Source organism: Lasiosphaeria miniovina (assembly GCF_030549165.1).
Source record: "Lasiosphaeria miniovina strain SMH2392-1A chromosome Unknown B0T26scaffold_3, whole genome shotgun sequence".
NCBI classification, from domain to species: domain Eukaryota; kingdom Fungi; phylum Ascomycota; class Sordariomycetes; order Sordariales; family Lasiosphaeriaceae; genus Lasiosphaeria; species Lasiosphaeria miniovina.
In genome coordinates this window covers 3,863,930-3,888,206 of record NW_026848222.1, presented here as the reverse complement: position 1 = coordinate 3,888,206, position 24,277 = coordinate 3,863,930, and the positions used below count along the sequence as shown (strand labels likewise).

Genomic DNA, 24,277 nt, shown 5'->3' with positions numbered 1-24,277 from the left:
ATACGCAGCTATACGACGGGAATGACAATATCAGAGTCCCAAGTGTTAAGCCCTAAGTGAATATGCATATCCACGCCCTCTCCCAACACCATCGCCACACGGAGTGATATTTAGCCGGGAAACGCCAACAAACCCGTGCACAGCGTGATGCAGACTTGATCTCTCCAAACCACCCACAAAACTTTGTTCAATATGAGCAACCTTCTAGGTAGGCTCGACCTCGAGGCCGAGTCGAAGAGGTGCGCGTCTCTGGTCCTCGACCGCCTCAGCCTCGTTAGACCAGACAACCCAAGCCCACAAGTCCACGTAACTCGGCAGGGAGGGTCGTCCAGCATAGGCAGAGGCAAGCAAGCAGTAGTGGGACGGGCGGTGTATGTTGGGTTCTTTGAGTCTCTGTTTATGAGTTGATCATTTTGTTGCGCTTCTCCTTGCGCTTTAGCCTCTCGACTCTCTTCTTATGCATCTTCTCGGCCAGCTTCTCGAACCGCTCCTTCTCCTCCTTTACCGCCTTGCTCGCTTTGATAGCCGTTATCCGTCTCTACAGGGAAGGACATGTCGGGTTAGCAAATCGACGGCGCTCCCAGGACAAATCAGCCCGCGTCTCTTATCTTCTATTTCGCGTACCTGTCGCTCTCCCTCCTTCTCCTCCTTCATCTCCTTCTCCTTGGCCTTCATTGCCGTCTGGGCGACTCGTAGCTTTGCGCGCTGGTCATATGGCGTCAGGCCGCCTGTTGGCCGGAATGCTTTCTTTGCGGGCGCCCATTGCATGCCTGCCGCGGTCCTTGGTTAGCTATAGCCTCGCGCGCATTCGTCAATTCGCATGGGGGAGGAGAAAAATACCATTTTTTCTCATTCCATACGGCTTCTCTAGCGCTTTCGCGCCTATCATTGTTATGGTAGACATGGTACTGGTGGTTGATATGAATACCCAGCAAAAAAAGTGGTTTACCGCCCAAGACTTTGGGGGGGGGGGATGGCTTCGCCACCATTCTGGGCAGGTATGAATTGAATGGCCCACTTCGTGGGCAGGATGGGCGGCTGGAAAAAAATCTACCCAATCTATATGTAAATCTGTCCCGCTAGCCTAATTAGGTATTTAAGATCATAGGACCCACATTTCTGCCTAGAACGCTTTACTATATTGGCCCTGATCCCGGCGTCCGAATATAAAGTTTTTATTGGTTGAATTGTATTTAAAGAGTGGGTCTATTGATTTATTCCTAATGGGGATGCCACCCCCTTCCTCGCCAACACAGATCTGAGTTTACTGAGATAAGGTTTGGTGCGTGCCGTGATCTGGGTACGGTTGCGTTGAGAGCTTTGCCAATAAATACGCCCACCGTTTCACCCTTTTCCTGGAAGGGTAGCCGACGATCGTAGCTGTCAATGCTTTCCACCCTGAGTATCTATGTCGCTGTATAGGCTGTCATTTTTGGCTAGTATGGCCCCGCCATTTACCCCTTCCCCCACGTATCCTAACTTCAAACTTCAAACTTCAACGCTTTGCCATGGCGGCAGTCACATCGAGGTCGACGACATCTCCGTCGGCGTCGGCTTCGTCGGCAGTTCCGTCGGCATCTACCATACTTACTTCAGTTAATTCGACGAAAGATAGCGATCCCCCGACCGTATAATTTACCAATACGCAAGATCTCTTCGACGTCATTAATTTCACTACTGGGGATTTCCTTACCGTCATAAGTATACTATTATCCTCTTATTTCTACATAATATACTAATTATTTAGACGTCTCTCCTAATCAATTCACCAACATCGAGCGTAAGAGAGACACTGGGCGAGAGACTGGGCGAGAGACTGGGCAAAAGAAACGATACCGAAAGTTCCGTTTTCGCCGCTACAATGCCAATTTCCGGATCTTGATCATCACAATCCCAACCGATCTATATGAGGCCCTTCACCTGGGACTTTATATACGGTATTTTACCCAGCTTGTCCAGAGTGGTACAGAGGAAAGTTAGAAAGATATTAGGTCAGCTACATTTCGAGCAGAACAAGGTCATCATGGAGGAGATAGCGGAGAAGGCGATTCGACAGGCGGTCCATGGCTGGAACGTGCAGGAGCAGGTAATTAGCCAACACTAGTTATTAAGTCTAGATATTCCGAAACATTACCCGAGCTTTACAAGGATATGCGGTGGTGGTTTCAGGCATCAAACCACGAGGTCAAGATTGTGATTCTGGCGAAATTTGACGACCAGCAACATCACATTTTGCTAGAGAAATGGGAGGAAGAAATCTCGAGTCCACAATAAGCGATCACGCGGAGTCGGGCTGCTGCTATATTGTAGCAGAATGGTGTTCTCAACCCAGTGAAACGACAGTCAATCACCATCACCCGCAATGAGACAACAAATCCAGTATCGTACAATGTTACTAGGGGGGCATTAGTACTAGGATTTCGACTTCTTTTTCTTCGCGATCCAGGCCCGCAAGAGGGAGATTTTGTACTTAGCATTCAGAGCCTGCAGCTATATGAGAGAAGGTCTGGGCTCAGCTGCCGAGATTAGACTAGCTAGCCAGAAATTAGTAGAGGCCGGTAAAGTCGGACAGAGGGCGCTACAGTGGAATATCTTTGCGTTCCTTCTGCAAATCAGTAGGGATCTTGGCGATGCTGCTGGCGTGTGAGAGTGCGGCTTCCTCGGCGAGAGCGACATAGTCGTTAGGCTTCTTGGTCTCGATAATGGCCTCGAGGACGAGCTGGTGGATCCAGCCCGCTGGGTCGCCGAGTCCAATGGAATTGACCAGTTCGAAAGTGCAAGCAGTAATAAATGCTGCGCCAGCTAGCTGAATTCTGTGCGCACCTGAGTTTTGGGTTTGTCGACCAGCCATCTAGGCCTGAAAACTGTGTGGCGGAGCAGTTCTAGTGGGACCAAGGCGACAAATGTCTAGCTGCCAAGGGAGGCTGCCAAGGACAGCACGCCTCGTCTCGTATTGTTAATTCCCGTAATCGCTCGTTCCCGTGAGACATTGGCGTGAGACCACAATCCAATTTGCCCTTACGAGCGAGACAACTTAACAGCACCCAAATTTCAGCGAGAGTATAACAATCAAACATTCCTTGCTAAACTCGTCCTCGGGACGCCGCCCGTCTACGGGTATCAAAGCCTTCCGTATTTCGCCCATCCGCCCATGAATCCCATACTCTTCGAAAGCTCGGGAACCATAAAATAATGTCGTAGACTACCGAGATCAAGGACCTCTAATGGTCTGACTGCAATTGCGTTATTCCCAGCAGGTTAGAGGCCAAATAATGGACAGAAAAGAAGACGAAAGCAAATAAGAAAATAAGAAGAAAACCAGGTAAAAAGTATCCGATAAGCTCCCAAAGACTCCGTGATCTCTTCCGAACCGCTCCAGAAATCATCAAAACCAGGTTAGACTCCATGAACATTTTCGAGGCCACCACTTCCAAACTACCAGATATTAATAGGTGTGAGATGCTCGTCGTCCTGTCTTGGGGGCGTGCTGTGAATCTCCTAGGCACGACCAAAGTCGGTCGATAGACCGGCCCAGGGCAGGCCCTTAGTTGGAGTTTGTGTTCGATACACTTGAAAGATGTTGCCTGGAAGACCCCGGTTTTAATTCGACACACGTTTCCAGGTCCTGTGGGATTTTGCAGTCGCCCCATCGGTTTGTAATTATGACCTACCTTTCCTGAGCCCTTATGCCGCTGCCGGAGTTGTTGCCGGCGTTCATTGTTAGAAGGGAAAGACGGGGACGATGGATTGGATTTGGGAAAGGGGGAAGGGGGACGAATGGAAACACGGTTAGCAAATAGGTAGTGTGCGGTTGAGTTACAACCGCCCTGGAGTAAACCAGGAACAACGGGGACGCGATGAAAGGGGGAAGGGGGGCCAGGTTAAGCCAACGCTTAGATCCGTTGACGCTTGTGAGCTGCCTTTCGGTTAGCATGCTTCGAGATATCGCAGAAGTAACCGTTCCATACCGGACTCGTCAGCGAGGCCCTCGGCACCGTCAAGTCTACTTCTCTTGACTGGAAGACTCGATGGAGTCAAGGCGGGCGACGGTTCATTTGGTTCGACACTCTCCCCGTCTCCATCGTTCTCCCAATCAATCTCGTCGTTCGCGGTCCCATAAGCCTGGTCCCATTCATCATGAGTATCCTCCTCGAACATGAAGGACTCAGTTGCGAGATCGTTCTCGTCGTAGTCGATCTCATCGCCATTAATTGTGGAAGTTGCGCTAGTATGAGCGTTCTCTGTTGCCTTATAGTCACCTGTATACTCATCGTATTCGCCGTCGGATTTCTCGAGAGGGTGGTCGTGTCGAGTAAAAGCGTCTCCGACGTCTAAAAAGTCTTCATCAGTATTCGACGACAAGGAACTGTCGAAATCTGAGATTTGGCGCAGATGACGTCGGTAAAACAGGTCGCAATGGGCCCTGTAGGCATTTTGCCGGCATCCCAGAGAGACTATCTCTGGAGGTGACTGAATCTGAAACGACGCTTGCGCAATTCCGGATTGCGCTACCAGAGGTTGCAGCTTTGCTTCTGGCATCGAACTCTTTCGTTGCTCCAAACAAGGAGTCATGTGGGGGCTCGATTTCGACAGGAGAGGTAAACTTTGACCCGACGCACTAGCGTCGTCTCCTGTTGTGATGCCAGCCTCTGGTTTTCCACCACTCGCAGTCTCGACCCGAGAAACAGTTCGCGCTTTTTTGGCAGCTGAAGAAAATGGCTCGTAGTCGTCTTCGGAATAGTCGATTCCGTCCATGAAAGTGTCTTCAGACTTGAGTCTCTTTATGGCTGGCTGGCCCGCCGAAGCCACTGCCTTGCGTTTCTCGCCGGGTTGGTGGGTATGAGAAGCACGATCTTCATCGTCCGAGTAGTCGACAAAAAAACCATCGTCGTCAAAGAACACGTTTGAAGACTTCTTCGCCGGATACTTGCTCGCCAGGGGGGCACACTCCATCGAAGAAATGAAAGAGGGGGTATTACCATGCAAGTTTTCCCCTAGAATGCTTCCACCCTCGTTGGAAGCCGCCGTCAACTGATCTGTAACGCCTCCAACCTCGTCTCCAAGCTGGTTAAGACCGTGTTCTTCAAAGGGCTGTTTGGTGAAATCAAGCAGCAAATCACTGTCGTGTGAAGCCTGCTCAGGCGCGACGTTGTCGTCGAATTGGCCAGCGACATCCACCTCGAGCTCTGCAAAGCCTTCCCCTCCCTGAAGCCCAAGAGTGCCTGCTTCAAAGCCGTATTCGTCTCCAAATTCATCGGCTGGAGACTCAGAGTTGGCAGTGGATTCGGGATGGTTATCACCGGATTCGCCTTCGTTTGCCACTAGTGCAACCTTCGCCGCACCGCCAATATCGTGGGTAGCAGAGGTGTCTGCTTCAAGGCCGTATTCGTTTGTATGCGACTCATTAGATCCTTCGTCATAGACCTGCTCCTGAGTCTCGATTTCGGCGGATTGTCTTTCGTCTAATCCTTGAGATAGTCCTTGAGGGACCTCAGACCCAGAAATCGACTGCAAGACAGCCCCCTCGATACCTGCATCCTCCAGAAGCCGGATAAAACGCTCTTCACAGTCTAGCCGTGTGGATAAACGAAGCACCAGGGGTTGTGACTCGATGGCTTCAATGTCAACGAGTGCAATATGACAATGGACTATCTCACGGAAGGTCCGTGTCAAGAACTTGGGACGCGAATTTTCCCCAAATTCGAGGTTCAAAGAATCGATCCGCACCAAGAGCTCATCGAGAGGAGATATATCGTCCCCAAGGACATCACGGATCGAGTTGAGAAATCCGGACAATGGGCCGTCTGACTCTTCCAAATCCGATAGAAAATACGAATCAGGGTCGTCGTTGGGAGAGCCAAACAATGAGTAGCGACATTCATTGTACAATACTTCCACAACGGGAAATGGATGAGAGAACTCAAGCACATCCGCGGCATCTTGGTCAAGCTCATCAACCCCAGAGACTGGGTTTATGCTGGCACCAGATAAGGATGACTTTCGAGTATCGTCACCATTCGAGTTTTGAGGAACCACGGTCTCCTCCCCTTGACTCTCAAACGTGCGAGGCAAGGATGTGACCCTGATGTGCTCAGAAACATTCTGATCTTGGGCCTCTGGTGCCTCCGGGTTTGCTTCAGATGATTGGGCGCTATTGTCGAGCGCCTCCGGGAATGACTCGGTGTGCTCTTCGGATTTACTCATAGAAACTCCCAGGTCTAGAGTAGAAGAACCTCCACCGCCGGCGACAGCGACATCGGGCTCGGTCGCGGTGGGCTCTTCATCATCGTAACTAATTTCGTCACGGTATCCTGTAGAGATCTCTTCGGTGGCTGCTTGCACTTCGTCATCGTCATAACCGATCTCGAAATCGATGGGGACATCCGCGGAATCCCCAATATTGGCCTCGGTGGAAACATTCTCTGTTTCAAAAACTCCGTCTAGCTGGAAGTCGAATTCATCGACTTCGACATCGGCTGCGTCGATGGTCGCGTCAAGGGTCGCGTCATAGTCTTGAGCGAGGAATCCCTCTTCCACAAAAACCTCAGGTTGCTCCATCTCTCCCAAGTCTGACCAAAAATGAGAGAAGTGACAAATTTCTGAGGGATAAGTGGTAAACCGAAATATTCCAAATCCAATCTAGTTCCCAAGTCTCGTTTGGCACATGTTCTGGGATCTAAAGCAGGCGAATGCAAGTTGAAGTGAATGAAATATGAAGTTAATTCACGCGGATTGCAGGGATTTTAATGCTGTGCTCAGAGTAAGGTAAGGAAGGAACCAGGTTATGTAGAGGGGACCAGGTTGCGAGAAGATGTTTTCGGCAGATGGGCTGCTGCTGGCGGGGTGCACCGCTGGCGGGCGTACTACAGCCAAAGCGGATGGTCGACGAGCTTCGAGGCCAGGTGCCGAAAATAGAGGTGCGTTGAAACGCGTTAGTATCGCGTTACGCAATAGAGTCAGACCAGGTTTTTTTTTAAGAATTCCGAGCAGGTGGTCGACACGAAAGATGCCCGCCTCGCAGGTCAAGTCGTCAGATCAGATCGACAAATGCCGTGGGGTCGAGGTCTGGTTGACCGAGTAAAAGAGGTCGCGTCGCATGCAGGGGAAATAGCGAGGATTCGGGGAGTGTTGAAGAAGGATTCGTGAGCGATGTGGGAAATGCCGGGAAAGGTCTGAAATGACTGTTCGCGGCGGGAAGGTAGGTTAGGTTGTATGTAGGTTGTTGTTTCGTGAAGGAGAGCTGCCAACGGAAGGAGGTGCGGACTAAAAAGAGCAGTGACCGAGTTGACAGCAGGTCAAGGCCCGTTTGAGCCTAGCGCCTAATGGGGCCGTGCTGTTGATGTGGGTGGGGTAGGAAACCAGGAACCAGGTGCTACCCTGGGATTGCCAGCTGGCAGGTACCCCCTGGACCGACATGCCACATCAACCACAGCACAGCACAGCACGGGGCAGCACCGCACCGCCTGTGGTCATTTCAATTACAGCCCGCCCGCCTTAACGAACCGAAGTGAACAATTGGAAGCTTAGGTTGCGCTCCCAGCTCAAACCTTCTGCCCACGAACTACTTCAGGCTCTTTCTCCGAGCGCAGGCCCAGCGACTGACTGCTGCTATCAAGATGGTAACAGATCCCCCCTGGCAGGCCATTCCTTGCCTGGAGATGCGCACACTATAAGATAAGCGACTGACTGGCACGACTGACCTGACATTGACACGCTGATTTCCCGCCAACCCTTAGGTTATCCTCGCTGCGTCCATCTGCACCCGGGGTGGCAAGGCCGTCCTGGCCCGGGCATTCCACGACATCAAGAGGACGCGCATCGAGGCGCTCCTCGCCTCCTTCCCCAAGGCGGCAGACTCGGGGACACAGCACACAACCGTCGAGCAGGACAATGTTCGATTCGTCTACCAGCCCCTGGACGAGCTCTACATGGTGCTCATCACCAACAAGCAGTCCAACATCCTCCAGGACATTGACTCGCTCCACCTGTTTGCCCAGGTCGTGAGCAGCATTTGCAAGAGCTTGGAAGAGCGCGAGATTCTCAAAAATGCCTACGAGCTCCTCAGTGCCTTTGACGAGCTAGTCACGCTCGGGTACCGGGAGAACCTCTCCATCAGCCATATCAAGACGTTCCTGGAGATGGAGAGCCACGAGGAGCGCATCCAAGAGATTATTGCTCGGGTATGTTATCTGCGTCTGCGCTCCTACTCGTACTGGCTGCGGACGGCCCACTGACGCACAGCAGAACAAGGAGCTTGAGGCCACCGAAGAGCGCAAGAGAAAGGCCAAGCAGTTGGAAATGCAACGCAAAGAGACGTCGAGAAGCGGCCGCGGCGGCATGCCTCGAACGCCAGTATACCCAACATACACGGCCCCAGTTCGCCCACAAGTTACCGAGACCTTTGACAGCTACGAGGCCGAGAAGAACAAGTCCAAGTACGTCGGTGCCTTGCCTTGAGAATTTGTTTGTTGGAGCAATCTAACAGTCAACTAGGTTCGTCGCGCCCAAGGGCAAGGGTATGCAGCTGGGCAAGAAGTCCAAGACAACAGACATGTTTGAGCGCGTGCGGGGGGACCTTGGTCACGAAGCGGAAGAAGCTCCTCTTGTGCCTGTTGCTGCTCCGGTAACTGCCGCCGAGCCTGCCGCCGCGCCGCGGGCGTCGATCACATTAGACCGCGATGCGATCCATGTAACCATCAACGAAGCCATTACCGCCAAGCTGTCGAGGGAAGGCGGGCTCAACTCGTTTTCCATCAGCGGAGACCTGACGCTGCGTGTCACCGATCCTTCGCTCACCAAGATCAAGCTCAAGCTCAACGCGACGCCGTCGCATGGCGCCCAGTTCCGAACCCACCCCAACGTCGACAAGAACGTGTTCAACACTACCAAAGGCATCCAGATGGCAAACCAATCAAAAGGATTCCCGGTCAACAATGCCGTGGGCGTTCTCCGTTGGCGAGCCACGCTCAAGGCGGACGACACAAGCGCGTTGCCCATCACGTTCACCGTCTGGGTCAATAAGGGCGCCGAGGGCAACTGCACATTGACGATCGAGTACGAGCTGATGGGCGGGGATGCCTTAAACGACGTAGGCGTTGTTATCCCGTTCTCAACAGCAGAGCCCACGGTTTCGAGCTTTGATGCCGCGTATGAAGTCTCCGGGGACAGCCTGGAGTGGTCGATTGGCACAGTGAGCGACGAGAACCCCAGCGGTGCCTTCGAATTTGAGGCGCAGACAGACGACGAGAATGAATTCTTCCCGATGCACGTTCGCTTTTCAAAGGCGTCGCCATTTGTGGATGTGGATGTAAGTCTTTGTGCCAAACATCCCATGCTTTGTTTTAGTCTTGCACAGGCGGCTAACCTACATGCCAGGTCCAATCTATAACATTGACCGAGATGAACGAGGAGGTGACCTTTTCCAAGGAGATCAAGTCGGTAGCAGAGTCGTTTGTAATCGAGTAGAAAGTATGACGGGCGTATTAGGGGCAGAACAAAAAAGAGGAATGAGAAAAAACTCCCCGGGACGGCTGAGCTCGGGGAATTTTCGGTTACGATGGCAAGACGCACGACGATATGGCCATAAATGTAGGCATTGCACCGAGAGCCGTTCCCGCGTTTTCTATCTAGATCTGCCCGTGCTATCTATAATCGAGCAGGCTTGTTACTTTGACTGCAGAGTGTCTCGCTGCTATCCTCTGGGCGTACAGTGTATACACACTGTATCATCCCGATTTACACGAAAAGAATCCAAAGACTTTCGGACGACTTGAATTTTGGGTCTTTTGAAGCCCTCTGAAATAACGATTGGCTCTTTGGGCCTCTGTTCGAAGCTTAAGCTATATACCTTCTTAAATCTCGATGTAGGCAATAGGACTGGACTTGTGGATGTGTTTATAAGGGAACGCCGTACTGTGCGAGCGCAGTCGCGCTCTGCCTCAGCCGGGTCCAGTAGCACTGTGCCATGTCTAATAATAGCCTGCACGATGCTTTCGTTGCCAGAAAGAATGACTCGGGGCAAGAACCCGGGACCGTGGACTTTAAGTAGTTGCAGCAGGAAATAAAGGAAGAAACGGCAACCTGAATCGCCCAGCCCAGCTCAGCTCAAGTTTCCATCCCTTAAGTGATTAGGAATGGGTCCTAAGGCAAAGACTGTGGCTACCACGCACGCGCGCAACAAGCCCGACTTGGCCGTGAGGGTGCAACAACACCACAGGGTTCGGCATCAGAGACGCGGCGCATCATCTCTCCTGTAGCAGAACAGAAGAGAGGACACAAAAATGCCTAAAAAAATGCCGCTCGATAAAGAGCTACAGCTTTTGGGCTCGAGCACGCTCACTGCACCTGTCTCAGGCGGCCAGGTTGCGTGCAATCCAGCCTTCAACCTGACGGCGACGGTCGGCGATGGCAGCGCCGTGCTGCACATTTGGCGTGCCAACGACAACCAGCTCATCTCCAAGCACACGGAGCGCAACCAGAAGGTCGAAGCCATAAAATGGAAGGAAGACGGTATTTGCCACCCAGCCCATATATGGCCCTGGCAATGCAGAGAGAGATCCAGTTTCTAACCCGCGAGTTCATGTCTAGGGCACTTCCTCGCGGCGGGCTGGAGCGACGGCGTCGTGAGACTCGTCGGCTTGGAGAGCAGCAAGGCCGTGCACCACATCCGCGTCGCCGAGAATGGTGCCCTGTCGAAGATTGACTTCATCGCCTGGTCGCGCAACGCCATCGGCCGCCGCACCGCCCGAGAGAGCCCCGCGAGTGCGAGTGCGCTGGCCGCCTGGAGCATCCTCGCCGACGACGACCAGCAGCAGCCGCACGTGCTCGATCTCGCCCACGAGCTCACCTTTCTCGAAATCGAAACCGCCCTCCCCAAACTCAGTCCCTTGCCCGTGTCGGGCGGCTCGGGGTACGTCGTCCCTTTCTCCCCTCTTCGCTTCGAATTAGATGATGCAATGTGTGATGAGCCCAGGGGAACTGACGATTATTTTGCTCCCAGCGACGACATGTTTTTGTTCTCTACGACGGCGTCTCTGGAGTTCGTGTTCCGTCCGTGCCCGGCAGAGGACGCCAATGTCGTGCATGTCATGATCATAGGGACGGCCGATGGAGGCATCCATCTCAGCATATACGACTCGTTCGTCATCGGGACTTTCAAGCACTCGCCCCGTACCGCGGGACCCGCGTCCGGCTCCGGCGTCTTCCAGCTCTGCGGACACGGATCTCACCACGGAACCTCAACCCACACTCTCCTCCTCCGGCCACAAGGGGGGGATGGGACCGTGCTGTATCTGGTGCCCATGGACCTAGTCTTTGTGCACTATTCGCCCGTCAACCTGTCTCTTCTGGCGTCCAAGATGACCATGATGCAGAATTTGCTCCGCTATCTTAAACAAACGCAATCTCACATGACAAGCGAGTGGAAATCGACAAGAGAGCTGCCCGCCCGTTTTCTCCTCGGGGTGCAGGAGGACCTCCAGAAGACACCCAGGGGGGGCTTGACAATATTCCAGGCTCTGTACCACACAGTGGCCACCGGTCATGCTTTCCCGCCTGTCAAGGAGTGGCTTGTGGACAGCCTCGCCGAGAGAGTAAGTGTCGTGTGATTTGCATCTAGCTAGATCTTTGCTAACAAGTCGGCAGGGACACAAGCGGTGGGACAAGGCTGTGGTGTCGGGCCTAGAGAACCTCCGCGGCCTGGTTCATGAGAACTTCATCCCGGCCCTGGAGCGGTGTGGCATCATTCTCAGCCGTCTCCTTGGCATTGCTCGCTTCCACGACTCGCGCGAGAGCATTGGGTTCAATGCTGCCCAGATCAGCCGGCTCATGGACATAGTCTCGTGCCTGACCGTTGTGTCTCACAGGATCTTGCTGATCGTCATGGACGAGCTGGAGTACTTCACGTCCTTCTCGACCTGGCTTCGGCTAGAGATTGATAGGGCCGCCTCGCCATCGATGAGCGACGACCTCACTGAGAAGGAGGTGATGTTGGATGACTCCAAAGTCTTGTCATACATTGAGCAATACCTAATCGGTAACCCACTAGCTCTGTACTTTGACGAGGTTACCAAGGAGGACTATGCCAAGGATCAAGACCTCGCCGAGGACGGTGTTTCTCTTTTGCAGATGCTTGACAAGCAGCTGAGTCGAAAAGAGGCCGGTCTGCCGTATATGAAAGCGCTGCCTCATCTTGATTTCCTGGTGAAGTACCTGACCAGTCGGGCCAACACGGTCTTTCGGGACATTGCCGAGGCAGAGAAGCGAGGCGTCCGGTTTGGCCAAGCCACCGAGCTGTCGTTTGGACAGAAGATCTGGAACCATGAAATTCGGCTTTGCTCCAAGCCCAGAAATGTGAGTCCGGCACTGTATACTCTTCTATTGTTTTGAGGTGTCTTGGCTAACCTATTTGCTCAAGAGCGACGTCGATGCGACAGCGTTTACTGCCATTGTGTTGGAGGCGGACAAGTCTGGGAGTATGGCAATTACCCACTCACCTTCTTGACGACAGCAAAGCTGACGAGATACATATAGTATCACTTTTCCGGACTATCATACCAATCATAAATGGCATCAGCGGCGTGGCTTCCACGACCGCTTGTAGGCTTTTGCTTCCGGAAGGTTTTAGCTTGATCGACCTGAAGTTCTTGGACGATGAGTCGCTGCTCGCTTTGTGCCAGCGTAGAGGTGAGGTTTTCCCCTTTTTCAATAAGTTTTTGTGTTTATGATTCTGACGACCGATAAGACGAGCTAAAGCCCGTCCTGCTCCGCATTGCGTACCGGGCGACCGCTGTGTTATACGGAGGATTCAGGAACACCCAGGCGCTCGTGACTGTGGACCTCGAACACCATGACCTTAAAAAGGTCGTCTCCTCTTTCACATTCCCGCACATTTCCGGCTTCGTGCCAACACAGATGGAGGTGCAAACAGGGAGCAAAGCAAGAGGCGAGATCCCTGCGAGGGTGTGTCTCCTGGGGCGGGACAAGGCGACGTATGTCTATAAGCTGCCCGAGAGCTGGGATGTGGTTCCGGAGTCGCCACTCAAAGAAGACGTTAGGATGGAGGGGTCCTAGCACGGTTAGATGCTTGGTAGTCTGGGCTCTCAGGACTGTGTTTGTGACATGTGTTTGTTCTACATGGGTTCGCGTCATAATAGTCGCGCAGGATAGTGCAACCTGGGATGAGTCCAGGGCCGGAAGGGATAATGCATCAAATTTGGATTGGTATTCCTTCAATGGCCGGATTGGCTCCCATAATCTCGGTCACAATGCTTAGAGCCCCTTTTCCATTGTACATTCATCTAATTCCACAGTCGTGATTTCTCCATCTGTGAGACTACGCTTCCTTGCCCACCCCTAGTTGTATTTAAGCTTCTCGAAGGAGGATAATAGGGAGATGTACAGAATATACATACACGTCAGGGGCTGCTTCGTTGCACAAGGTCTCTCTCTCTCTCTCTCTCTCTCTATTTCTATTCAACGCCTAGCTTCACCTGCTCTGACACGGCGAGTAACCGCTACGGACACGACCAGGCCAGCGTGGATGGACTACCGAATATGTTCAGGGTATGCGTCACTCGCACTTGTCTTTGGTCAGTAAAAGTGTGCTCTCACAACCCTCTGACATTTTTACCTAAAACAAGAAGTTCGCCGCCACTACGCCCCACTTAAACGAAGAAAACCTCGAAGCTAGAGCGGCTGCGACGTCGGTGTGCGCGTCGGCCGTTCATAAGCGGGCGTGCTCGTGTCTCTACACGTGCCAGGGCTCAGCTCGAGGACACGGCGCCGCTGTGCTATCCCATCACATTTCTGGCTGTACCAGTCTGCGGATGATGAGCGGACATGTTCACTGTTCAGTTACTCCAAGTTCGCCGTTTTACCGAGCCAGATCCAATATTATACATTCCACCCATTGTGGTGACTCCCCCGACTACATATTTACAAAGTTACAGCTAGAGGATGGATGCCACCCAAAAACACGCCCGGCCGTTGCTATTTCGCCGTCTTAGCTAGCCAGCCCCTCCTCTTCATGCGACGCCGACACAGAAATGCTTGCCTGCACACCATACAGGAAGGACGGGTGTCCTATAGCCCGCTTGTTCTGCTCCCCCTCGTCCATGCAAAAACAACTCCTCCCATGCCAAATACAACTATGAGGAGACGTGTAAACAAAAAGGCAAAATGGGAAGACAGAATAGAGACGGGGAAAACAGGACAGCCAATTCTCCACAAATGCAGAATCATCCCGTAAAAAGCATGCTAGACTTCGGCCGTTACACATCCCTCTAGAATGCCGCCAAGAGAGCTTGCCCGTCTCCACGTGTGGGTGTATAGTGTATGTGCTTCGGGTGGGACGTAGAAAATACTCGCACCGTCATACGGGAAATATGCTTTACCAAACAAGGCTAGATGATGCCAACTCGACGTACGCCAGGCGCAAAAGCAAAGGACAAAACAACAATAATAAAACGCCCGCGCATAATCAGGTAATCGTTTTGTGAAGAAAAAATGTTGGTACATTCATGAGCAACATGGTGAAGTCATAAAGGGCGTGACGGTGTTTTTGGTCATCTGTAACCTCCCCCTTGTGTGCTAGGTGACGGAATACTGGGTATGCTACTGTCACGAGGCCGTCGGTTGAGACTACCAGTCCGGTTGAGCATCGCCGTCTGGCTGAGCGAGAATTGCCGCTGTCCCCTGTCTTCAGCCAGCTTTTCTGCCACACTGTTCGTCTCCCGCTCCGGTGTTGGCCGGTCTAGGTACCTCCGGGCCGGAACGGCCGCAGGCGAAGGTGCAACTAGCCGCGGATTGAGAGACGACGGAACGAGCCGGCGGCGCGGCAGTGCAGATGATGCCAGAGGGTTACTGTCCTGAGGAGACAGGGCCTGTTGAGAAAAGTCGCGTGCTGTTGACCGGAAGCTGTTCACTTCAGTAGTGGCCCTTGAAGGTGCCCGAAAGCGGGATTCGTCCTCGTCGTCGTTGGTCCCTTTTCGGCTGCGAAGAAGTAGCGAAGTCTTGCGGCCTTCTCGGTTCTCCTCTAGCTCCTCTGTCCCAGCCCTGCGAGTTCGAAGATGCAACGATGATTTCCTTCCAGAGGCTTCTTCCGGCTCTTCGGTTCCAGCCCGGCGAGTCCGAGCCAGCAATAGAGACGACTTTCGTCCTGCGCCGGCCTGGTCTATTGGTGTGGACGGAGCACCCGCGTACCGAGGACTCGGCAGAGCCACCGTGGTAAGCATAGTCATCCTCCTCTGCTCTAGGCTTGTAGGAGCCCTAGGACTCGTCACCGTCGCCTTCGGAGCTGTCGACTCTGTAATTAGGGCGCTCGGCCGTCGTTGGTTAATGACCGGAGCCAACCTTGAAGATATTGGGCTGGCCATGGGCTCGGCTTCGCGGGTGGCATGCGCCGACCGAGGTCGTTTGACCTGGCCATTTTCATCAGCCAAAGCTATGCACAGTTCGGTCAGGCTCTTGCAAATGCTGTCCGCTTTCCGCCGGAGTTGCCTATCAGTGACGCTGGCGCCGCCTCCGACTCCTATGGTGCTCGCGCCACTGTATATGGGGCCAGGCTGTCCCGGGACGCCCACCATGGACGACAAAGCAATCGCGTCGGTAGCAGCCGATTTGATAGCGGCCAAGACTTCCAGACTGGTTACACCTTCTATCTTGGAGAGGGCTGAAAGGAGAAGAGGCTGCGCCTCCCGTTGCGATGACGTAGTGCTAACCACGTCTACTGGGGCAGTTCCTCCCAAGCCAGAGCCACGCTTTGGTGAGGCCGACATGGTTGTCGCATTTGTCGTGGCGGTTGGCGGGCGGTCATCGGACGCCCTGGACATGGCCGCGCCAGATGTCGACGGAGCCTTCCCAGTTAGTTCTAGCCGATGGATGCGTGATTTGAGATCGTCCAGTTCATCCCAGACTGTGGAGGGTGCCGCCGTCGAGGTCGAAGACTCGGTCCCTTCGACACCATGATTCGCCTCCGAGCTCTGAGGCTCATGTTTCTGAACATCGATAGACTTGGGAACCAGCGGGGACGAGTTATAGGTTCGACTCTGCCCGAGATTAAAATTGACCGCCCTGTATTGGGGAGTCCTGGTAGAAGTGTGCCCCGAGTTGCTTTCGGTAATCGACTGCCGCCTCCGCGAGTATGACGTACTCGTCTCGGTAGCTGGAGACGGTTCTTGGAAGGAAATCTGACGAGGAGTGATGGGAGAGGGCCGCAGCGGTGTTCGCAGAGGTTGTGCAGCGCGGCCCGAGTCCTCAGGGGCAGTGGTGTTAGATGTCGTCCTGTCTGTCACAGTTGCACGATAGGTCAGCTGCCTTGTTATTTGTTGGGCAGACTGGCTACTAGACAAGTTCCGGCCCCGAGAATTCTCGCGCTGGTCGGAAAGCCGGCGAGTGATTTGCGGCGGTGAGGTGGCCTGGTAGGTAGGGACGGCTGCCGAGAGAGGGCGGCGGTGGGTTGTCCTTGTAATGCGCGACTACCGAATGGTTAGTTTTCGTGTTCAAACGAGATTCAACATGCGAACACCCGAGACTGGCAACAAGACAAGTGGGATGCAGCACGCGGGTAGGTGAAGTAGGCACGAATTCAAGACACTACGGCCCCGAAATTCGTAGTCGTCTGCTAGTCGCAACATAACACAAAGCCATCGTTACAAAGCGCGGGGAAGACGGGAACAGGACCGACTTCAACAGACCAGGGGAGAGAGATTTGTGCTACTCACAATTGCGCTCTGGTCCTCGGCCATCTCCTGCTCCTCAGGTGCGCGGCGCGACGAGTCTTCGCGGGCAATGCGCATGAAAATGTCGGCCGTGTTGTCCGTGTCGTTGTCGTTGTCATGCATAGCATTGGCCGAGTCGGGAGGCGTGATCTGGGAATAGTCGTCGTCGGGCCGGCCCTCGAGCGCTCGCAGGGTGCGGTCTCGTTGATTCGGGTCAGTTATGTCGTCCCCAAAAGATTCTTCCGAAACCCGCCTCGTGTGCATGTCGAGAACAAGGCTCTTGCGCGACCCCGACGAGCGAAAAGCCCGGATGGGCGGGATGACGGCGCGCCCGCCCAAGGCGGTGACGACGCTGGGCGGCGGTCTGTACGAGACTGGAGGACGCGACTTGCGCCTCTCATCTGACTTTGCGGTTTCAACAGTCTTGGGCAGCAGCAACTCGCGCTGGCCCTGCGCCCACTCCTCGGTCGAATTTTCGGCGGGGTGCTCAGTGTCGGTCGACTCGACGGTGTGCGGACGCGACGAGCTTAGCGTGGGACGGGGCGACACCAGCGGTTCGGCACCGTTGGCAGCACTGGCAGCCGTTAGTAGGCGACGTTTAGCGGCCGGGGTTGCGCTTGAGGACGACGATTGGGCACTGGTGGTGTACGCGCTGGCGGTACCGGCCACGGTAGGAGAATCAGGAAATGAAGCTGGACGCCTTGACGCGGCGGAGCGGCCGTCGAGCGACGTTTGAGTGGCCGACGGCGACTGGAATGTCGAAGCCCGGGTTCGCGGGGGGCTTGGGCTGGCTTGAGCGTGGGTGCTGTGAGTGAGGTTGTGGCTGTGGGTGTGTTGCGGAAAAGATGCGGCAGATTGCGGCGTTTCAAATGAGACGGGATTATTGTCGGGGAGAATTTGGGCGCCGCTGCGGAATCGGTTCTGGTAGTTGTGGTTCTGGCTCTGGCTCGGGTTCTGGCTCTGGCTGTGGGGGACAGCGCCTTCAGAAGGAAAACTCGAACCAGGGATTCGTTGGTTTTGGTCATGCGCGTCACGCTGAGTTTGCAGGCTCGTGCCGTCGTGACGATCGGGGCTGCCGGGCGACGACAAGGTGCTGTCGTGGGCTGGCTGCGGCGACACGGGAGACGGGGGAATGTGCTGCAAAAGCGACGGCAGCACGATGGCGTCTTTTTTCAGGTCGGCAAAGCGGAAAGCAGGCAATTTGGACGAGTTGTGGTTTTGGCGGTGGGCGTGGAAGACGTTGCCGTCGCTCCTGAACGCGAGGTTGTTGCTGTTAGCATTCGTCTTCGCGGTGCTAATACTGACGCTCGGTCCGCTAGTGCTGGAGCCCGAGCTCGTGCAGTGCTGCTGGTTAATGTTGTTGTTGCTGCTGCTATTGCTGTTGCTGTTGGCACTGGGGCTGCCCGGCTTGCTGCTGTTGGTGAAGGATTGCGCCTGGGGGGGACCCGTGCTGTAGGAAACCGCTGTAATGCCAGTATTACTAGGGCCGTGGCCCGCTTCAGGTGCGAAACTCGACGATGTCATGTTTCCGTAACCGGGGCCTTTCAAACCCTCGGGCCAAGCCTCTGGGTCAGCTTCCCGTCCCAGCTTCCTTTTGGTCACGACGCAGCGCAGCGAGAAAACAATAGAACTTGCACCCCTTTCCCCTTTTCTACCGCTATCACTCTGGCGCCCCAAAGCTTTCCGTGCTCCCGCCAAGAAGACCCCGGCGTCGCACGGCGATCGCTTGCTGTCGTCCTGGATTTTGCGGCCTCGGGACCCGATAGTCGACTCGCGGGCAGCGGGCGCATCGGCCGTGTTCTGTATTGTTAGACTGACCACACTGTGGACCCGGGAAATCCATCAGATGCAGCGCGTGCCCGCTCCTCCCGTCGGCTTTGTTGGCGATCTTGACGCAGGGAAGAAGGCAGGGCGGCGGAGGTAGCGGAAGCTGCAACTCCGCACATGGAAGTTATGGAAACCAGGAAGAAAACAATCGCTAGCCAAAGGGGCCTGGGTGAGCAGGTCGGTCGGCAGGCAGCGGAGGTTATTAGGTAGGCGGACTATTAAACTAGATAGAACTAGTCGGAAAGTAGCACACAAACGGCCTCCAAGATGGTCTCGAGTGAAGAGCGAGCGGCGATGGCTCGCAATGCAAGGGAGAAGAGCCGGAGGTCAAGGAAGGAAGGAGGCAAGCAAGCAAAGCAAAGCAGCCCCGAGGTCGGGTGGAGGATTAAAGACACCCAAGGTCAGTAAATTGGGCGGAAGCGACGACAGGAAGCATCTACAAACGGCAACCACCCTGGCCTGACCTGGCCGGTTGTGGTGCTATGCTGGTGCTGTGCTGGTGCTGGCCCAATGTGAATGGACCACCAGCCGACAGCTCAAATATCAAAATGGCCACAACAGCGCAGCCAGCGGCCCCCTCTCTGGATTAGCTCCGCAAGCGGGAGCGACACACGCAGGCAGGTGCTAGGATGAAGATGCAACCTCAACCACCACGGCCACGAATAGCACCCGAATGCTGGCCGAGAGCCAGACGCCACGAGGGGCCGGATTTCGTTGGAACCTGGAAGCCACCCGTCCATGCCCATCCATCCTCAATCCTATGGACCATTGAACAGGTCGGTCCTGTTCTCTCTCCTTTCCCATGGATGTGCTGCTGTTGACCCTCCCTCGGGAAGTACGTGAGGAGAACAGATGCGAACGTGCGCAGGGACCGAGCCCTTCCAATCAGGGCAACCTAGATTACCTAACAACCAGAAGTGCAACAGTTGTCTCAGCTGCTTGCCATCTTTCTTCCCGCCTGTGTGCCCGCGAACGTATGCCTGCTGTGTAACTGAATTATGACTGACAGTGCACACTGCACAACCGGCCCACCCACAAAAAGCCGGTGAGAGTTGTCCGAACATGCAGACGCACAGCACAGCATACGTGACAATCTATGCCGACGTTGCCAATAGGTTGGGTTATTACCTACTCAGGTGTGCTCTCTGTGCCTCTTTGCAGGTGTGCCAAAGCGCACCATGCGAGTGTGAGCTTGTGCACCCTGAATGAGACACCTCCTCCCAGTGTTGCAGTGCGCCCCGCAACATCATACCTCCCGCTCATCTTGGCCCTGCATAGGCGAGGGGAGCCGAGCACTGAGCACGGAGCACAAGTCTAGAAGACCACACATGGACAGAAACAAAAAAGAATGGCTGGCCAGATCCTGAGCTCGGCAGCAAGCCCATTACGTATCTGAGCCACGAAACCACATGGAAGGAAGCCGCTGCAGCTGCAAGTTCGACTTGTCGTTTGCCTCTTCCCTTCGTCGCCGACGCGCTGGCCGGCACCTGGTTGCTCCGCTGCCAGATTCACGACCAGCGGGCTCCTCATCGAAAACTCAGGAGAGGAACACTCGGAGACCCGGCCCCGCTGCGGAGGCGCGGAATGATGAGGTGCGCCGAGACGAAATGAAAGGGAATCGGGGAGCCGGGGGGGCTGGCTAGAGGGTAGTCCCGAAACGGGCACGCCATGGTGCAGACTACGAGGGGCGGGAAAAAAGGGGGGCAGCGTGAGGAGGCGGGGGATTTTAACGCAGGGCACGACGTGAATGGGGCCAATTGGCCAATCAGCACAGCTCTTCAGGGTAGCCCATCGAACTCCAGATCGAATTACTACTCCGGAACTAACTTGATGTACGCCATGTTGGACTCAACAGAAAAAGCAACGTTCATAATTCAAGGTGAGTAATACAATACTAAGGTCGGAGTAAGTTTGCCACGATTATACAGCCCCAAGGTAAGATTGTTTGTGGTTTCTAAAGCCTTCAACTACTTTACGTATGGTCACTGCATATTTGGCACTGAGCAAACAAGAGACCATGGAAGGAGAGAAAATGGTTGCAGTTTTGAACACAGTCACTTTTCGCCAGTTGAGTGACAACGAATTCCGAGTAATTAGTACGGAGTATCAGCCTGTTTGCAGAACCTCGAGCGCCTTTCCTCGCAGGTTCTCAATGCGGGCCCGAGTTGAGATCAAGGTGTAAACGATTAGCTTGCTCGTCAGGTTTTGAAACGCCTTTAAAAGAAAAGAAAGCAAAAGGCTTTCTCAGCAGCGCAGGCTAGGTGCATTGCACAGAACATAAAAAAGGCCAGCCTCCATGTGCACAGATGTAGAGACGATCCGGACAGCTGCAGCACATCAGGGGCTTGCATATTGCGCAGTAGAACCCGATCGGACAAGGTGTGGCTTCCGGAGGATTTGTCCTGTGTGTTTTGTTTTGTCTTCGTGCGGTTTTCTTTGCCAACGGCTGTTCGCTGTGCCAATTCACGAGTCTCTTTGGTTGCCTCGTACAAAGTGGCGCAAACCTCTAGCCTGATGACGGTGAGAACGGCCAAGGTAAGCCGGCAAATCCTTATTCAGTACCGTGCCTCAACGTTACTATGTATACATGTGTGCAGCATGCTTAGTAGAGGGGAATCTCCTTCCCATCGTCTAATGGTGTTTTAAATCGACCTCATTGTCACGGAATACTGGTGCTGACGGTGGGATCGTGCCAACACTCCCCGGAGAGAGAGATGCTTCGGGACGTGGGAAGACCTCGTGGGGCCCAAGGTCCTTGACACGCCGGGCTTACGTACTCAGCACACACATTTGAAACATAACAAAACATTTTCATGCCAGGAGTGCAACGATTAGGGGGGATAATATGTGCGCTGCATTCTCGACGCAGCTCCTCCTGAATGTGATGTTTGTTGTGTTTGAGACACAGCAGATTGGCCGTGTTGGCTCCACCTATAGGTCTAGCGCGATGCACTCGGCGCCTCGGAATGCAGAATGCTTGCCCAGGGCATTTCATCCCCTTCGCGCAGAAGTACTGACCCCTTGGCCGTGTTCTGAGTTTGCAAAGGACGGCGAGAGCTCCGAAGAGCTACTGCAAGTCTCGGGGACGGCTGGCTTTCAGATCTGCAATGCAAATATGGATATGCTAGGTTCTGAAGAGACAAGTTCAACCGCCATCAATGTTAACTTTTCCCGCTCGCAGCACCATAGCCAAGCCGCCAATTACTGACTGGAAAACACTCAACTGTCAAATGGGATCCGCTTTCCATGGAATATCAAGAAGATGAACGTGCAGTTCCGAGCTTTGGCTTAGACCTTGTTTAACAACAACTTTTAATGCTTACCAATAAATTCAGGATGGAGCTTGACAACACCGCAGATGTTGGATTAACAACAAGAACTGAGGCAGATGATACCTAAAGACAAGCGGCTTTGGTGTGCTTGGCACGAACTAATTGGCGTTGGACCGCATGCCATATTTAATACTCTTCCCCGAGGGATCAATCATGGCTGGGGATTCGATCGGGGAAGGCCATGCTAATTAAAGAAGACTTCATTTCATATATAGTTCCCGAGCGTTCCAATCCTCATGCAGGACAGCTCGATATATGCTGAGACCAGAGAGCTGTTCTGAAAGCTCAACTCCAGAACTCGCCGGCAGTTTCGGGATTCAGATGTATGAAAGAAGAGATATAAGATAATCCATAGCGGATTCGGGCGTGATATCGCCGTAATATATCTAGATGTTGAAGCCAGGTGGAGAATGCGAGTTGAGGTTGAGGTTGAGGTATGGGATTGAGGCTGATAGGAGAGCTGGCGCCTGGAGCACAAACCAGGTGCTCTACAGTGTACCCATGCTGCTGTTTCACGCATTGTTAGGTGCATATTTATTTTGTTTTTCTCGGACTTCGTTCGCTCCACAAGCGGGAACGGGGAATCCTTGTGAAAGACGGGGTTGACGCTCCTGGTGCTCTGTGCGCCGGCGCGGCGACATGGTGTGATTCAACACGTGGAAATTGTTTTAACCCTATGCAATGATCCGATAGAAATACGTACGGAATAGGGGATACGGGCTGAGGGTTGAGCATATTCGTGAGGGCCGTCTTGAATTGGTGAGTACGGGCATCTGTGAGAGCTGCAAACACGATGTCTCTCAATTACCTCATGTAGTACGGATAGAACATTTGATACTATGTTCTTCCGAGGCCACCAACGGTCCGAGTCTGGCACACGAGTATCCGATCAGAGCATTTATATGGCCCCATGTTCGGGTTATAGGGTAGCCGAAATATCGGGTGCCCTCTTTTGGCGACAATCGGAGCCCGGCCCGTGAGGAGAATCGACTCTCGACAGACTAGCAGTCCGATGGGCGCTTGTGTTGTTGTTAAACGAGCCCGCCCGCTTCCTAGTTCAATTGGCGCATGGAATCGCCGAGGTAGTTGAGTGGTTCTGAGGGAGTCACTACCCGAGGTTGTATATACCAAACGTAGGGACCACCGCAGAGCGAAAATAAGCAAGGGAAAGTGGGAAAAGATCTAATAGTGGTGTGCCAGTTGTTCATGCCGACTGTTGTGTGACTCTCGCAAGTAAGTAAACATGAAATGCTGGGTTCAAGATCCCAAGATAGCCCCCAATCTGTAACGGCAAAGGTGGCAGCATAGGTCATATGATATCATGTGATGTTGTCTGCCCACGTCAACCCGTGTTGGTGTTTGGATTGCGGATCGTCCGCTTCCGAGGCTAGACGAGTAAGCTGCCCTATAATAAGAAGGAAGTCGATAACAGACAAACAATCTGCCTGAGACCAGTCTCGCTACAGCGCGGGCACGTCAGTTAGAGTGCGCGGAATGCGAACAACGGCACACCACATTTGGTCCCTTGACACGGCGAGATGTCGTCATTAACTCAGTGTGTTATCAGTTCCCGAAGACGCATTGCACATGTCGCGATGTCGTCCAGGGCCATGAGCATTGCATCCCAGGGATCGCTCACGGGGAATTCGAATCCGGGAGGTAGCCCGACAGCGGGAAAGGAAAAAAAAAACAAGAAGGGGTCTGCACCACTCAAAGACTCGGCTGACATCAAGAGTTGAAAGCACAAACTATACTTGTGATGTTGCCATTCAACGTGTGAAGACTCTGAGGCTCTGCGGTTGGCGTTACCCTGTGGTTGTCAAGACTGGATGGCTTCTAGTCGGGAATGGAAGGATTGGCCAAAGATGGCAAAGTGGGCGAGACCCAATGGTAATTGGCAAGACCAAGCGAGCCCCCCACTCGCATGGTACTAGGAGATGCACGGCCAAATTGACAAGTGCCACCACTCCAACGCAACCTGGGTTCTGTTTCAGATCGACTAGGGCGAATTCCGTCCGCATCTGGGTGCGGAGAAACAGTTTCCATTCTTGTCCACACGGCCCGTGATCCACCACCAGCGTCCATGACGGCAAGGGTTTGACCCAGTCCTGCAACTGACAAATTGCCTTACAATTGGACAAATTGCCAAAATCGACTCTTCCGCCGTCCCCATTGTGCTACCTTGGGTAGTCTTGGTCGCCTGGACTGTCTGTTATCTAGCCCTGACCTGCTAGCAAAACAATGGAACGCTCCACCTCGCCGTCGTTTAGACTTTATCGACAGCATGTTCAGACGAGACGGTACTTCCACTAGCGAGGATGCCGCGTTTCTAGGCCGCTGTCTGATACACACCTCGAGTATGAAGTACTCAGTAGCTCTTTGAACAAATACGTTCCTTGG

At 53.7% G+C, this 24,277-nt stretch overlaps 7 protein-coding genes across 7 annotated transcripts; 4 read left to right on the top strand and 3 right to left on the bottom strand.

Annotated features, from left to right (window-relative positions):
- Positions 1-226: 226 nt before the first annotated feature.
- Positions 227-1,205, bottom strand: B0T26DRAFT_231791 (uncharacterized protein). Its single transcript, XM_060433901.1, has 3 exons — positions 841-1,205; positions 625-770; positions 227-538 (listed from the first exon to the last, which is right to left on the bottom strand). The coding sequence occupies exons 1-3, from the start codon at positions 902-904 to the stop codon at positions 398-400; spliced, it is 351 nt and encodes a 116-aa protein (XP_060298680.1). The 5' UTR covers positions 905-1,205; the 3' UTR covers positions 227-397.
- Positions 1,206-1,497: 292 nt separating this feature from the next.
- Positions 1,498-2,534, top strand: B0T26DRAFT_703855 (uncharacterized protein; the record flags this gene model as incomplete). Its single annotated transcript, XM_060441689.1, has 6 exons — positions 1,498-1,511; positions 1,816-1,937; positions 1,992-2,074; positions 2,105-2,263; positions 2,333-2,466; positions 2,505-2,534. The coding sequence occupies exons 1-6, from the start codon at positions 1,509-1,511 to the stop codon at positions 2,532-2,534; spliced, it is 531 nt and encodes a 176-aa protein (XP_060298679.1). The 5' UTR covers positions 1,498-1,508.
- On the bottom strand, positions 2,309-6,558 carry B0T26DRAFT_870757 (uncharacterized protein; the record flags this gene model as incomplete). Its single annotated transcript, XM_060447912.1, has 4 exons — positions 2,309-2,395; positions 2,471-2,736; positions 3,969-4,331; positions 4,620-6,558. The coding sequence occupies 3 exons, from the start codon at positions 6,556-6,558 to the stop codon at positions 2,579-2,581; spliced, it is 2,460 nt and encodes an 819-aa protein (XP_060298678.1). The 3' UTR covers positions 2,309-2,395; positions 2,471-2,578.
- A 448-nt stretch (positions 6,559-7,006) lies between these two features.
- Positions 7,007-9,465, top strand: B0T26DRAFT_750117 (uncharacterized protein; the record flags this gene model as incomplete). The annotated part of the gene is made up of 5 exons (XM_060445185.1): positions 7,007-7,063; positions 7,737-8,180; positions 8,245-8,435; positions 8,494-9,307; positions 9,376-9,465. 5 exons carry the CDS (start codon positions 7,007-7,009, stop codon positions 9,463-9,465), a joined length of 1,596 nt encoding a protein of 531 aa, XP_060298677.1.
- An 827-nt stretch (positions 9,466-10,292) lies between these two features.
- On the top strand, positions 10,293-13,071 carry B0T26DRAFT_640974 (anaphase-promoting complex, cyclosome, subunit 4-domain-containing protein; the record flags this gene model as incomplete). The annotated part of the gene is made up of 7 exons (XM_060437284.1): positions 10,293-10,509; positions 10,588-10,909; positions 11,000-11,591; positions 11,644-12,351; positions 12,416-12,473; positions 12,532-12,684; positions 12,743-13,071. 7 exons carry the CDS (start codon positions 10,293-10,295, stop codon positions 13,069-13,071), a joined length of 2,379 nt encoding a protein of 792 aa, XP_060298676.1.
- A 1,493-nt stretch (positions 13,072-14,564) lies between these two features.
- Positions 14,565-18,242, bottom strand: B0T26DRAFT_739877 (uncharacterized protein; the record flags this gene model as incomplete). The annotated part of the gene is made up of 4 exons (XM_060443776.1): positions 14,565-16,475; positions 16,722-17,660; positions 17,694-18,062; positions 18,180-18,242. 4 exons carry the CDS (start codon positions 18,240-18,242, stop codon positions 14,565-14,567), a joined length of 3,282 nt encoding a protein of 1,093 aa, XP_060298675.1.
- A 1,105-nt stretch (positions 18,243-19,347) lies between these two features.
- Positions 19,348-20,156, top strand: B0T26DRAFT_674420 (uncharacterized protein; the record flags this gene model as incomplete). The annotated part of the gene is made up of 5 exons (XM_060439707.1): positions 19,348-19,380; positions 19,481-19,519; positions 19,555-19,590; positions 19,707-19,731; positions 19,906-20,156. 5 exons carry the CDS (start codon positions 19,348-19,350, stop codon positions 20,154-20,156), a joined length of 384 nt encoding a protein of 127 aa, XP_060298674.1.
- Positions 20,157-24,277: the final 4,121 nt, after the last annotated feature.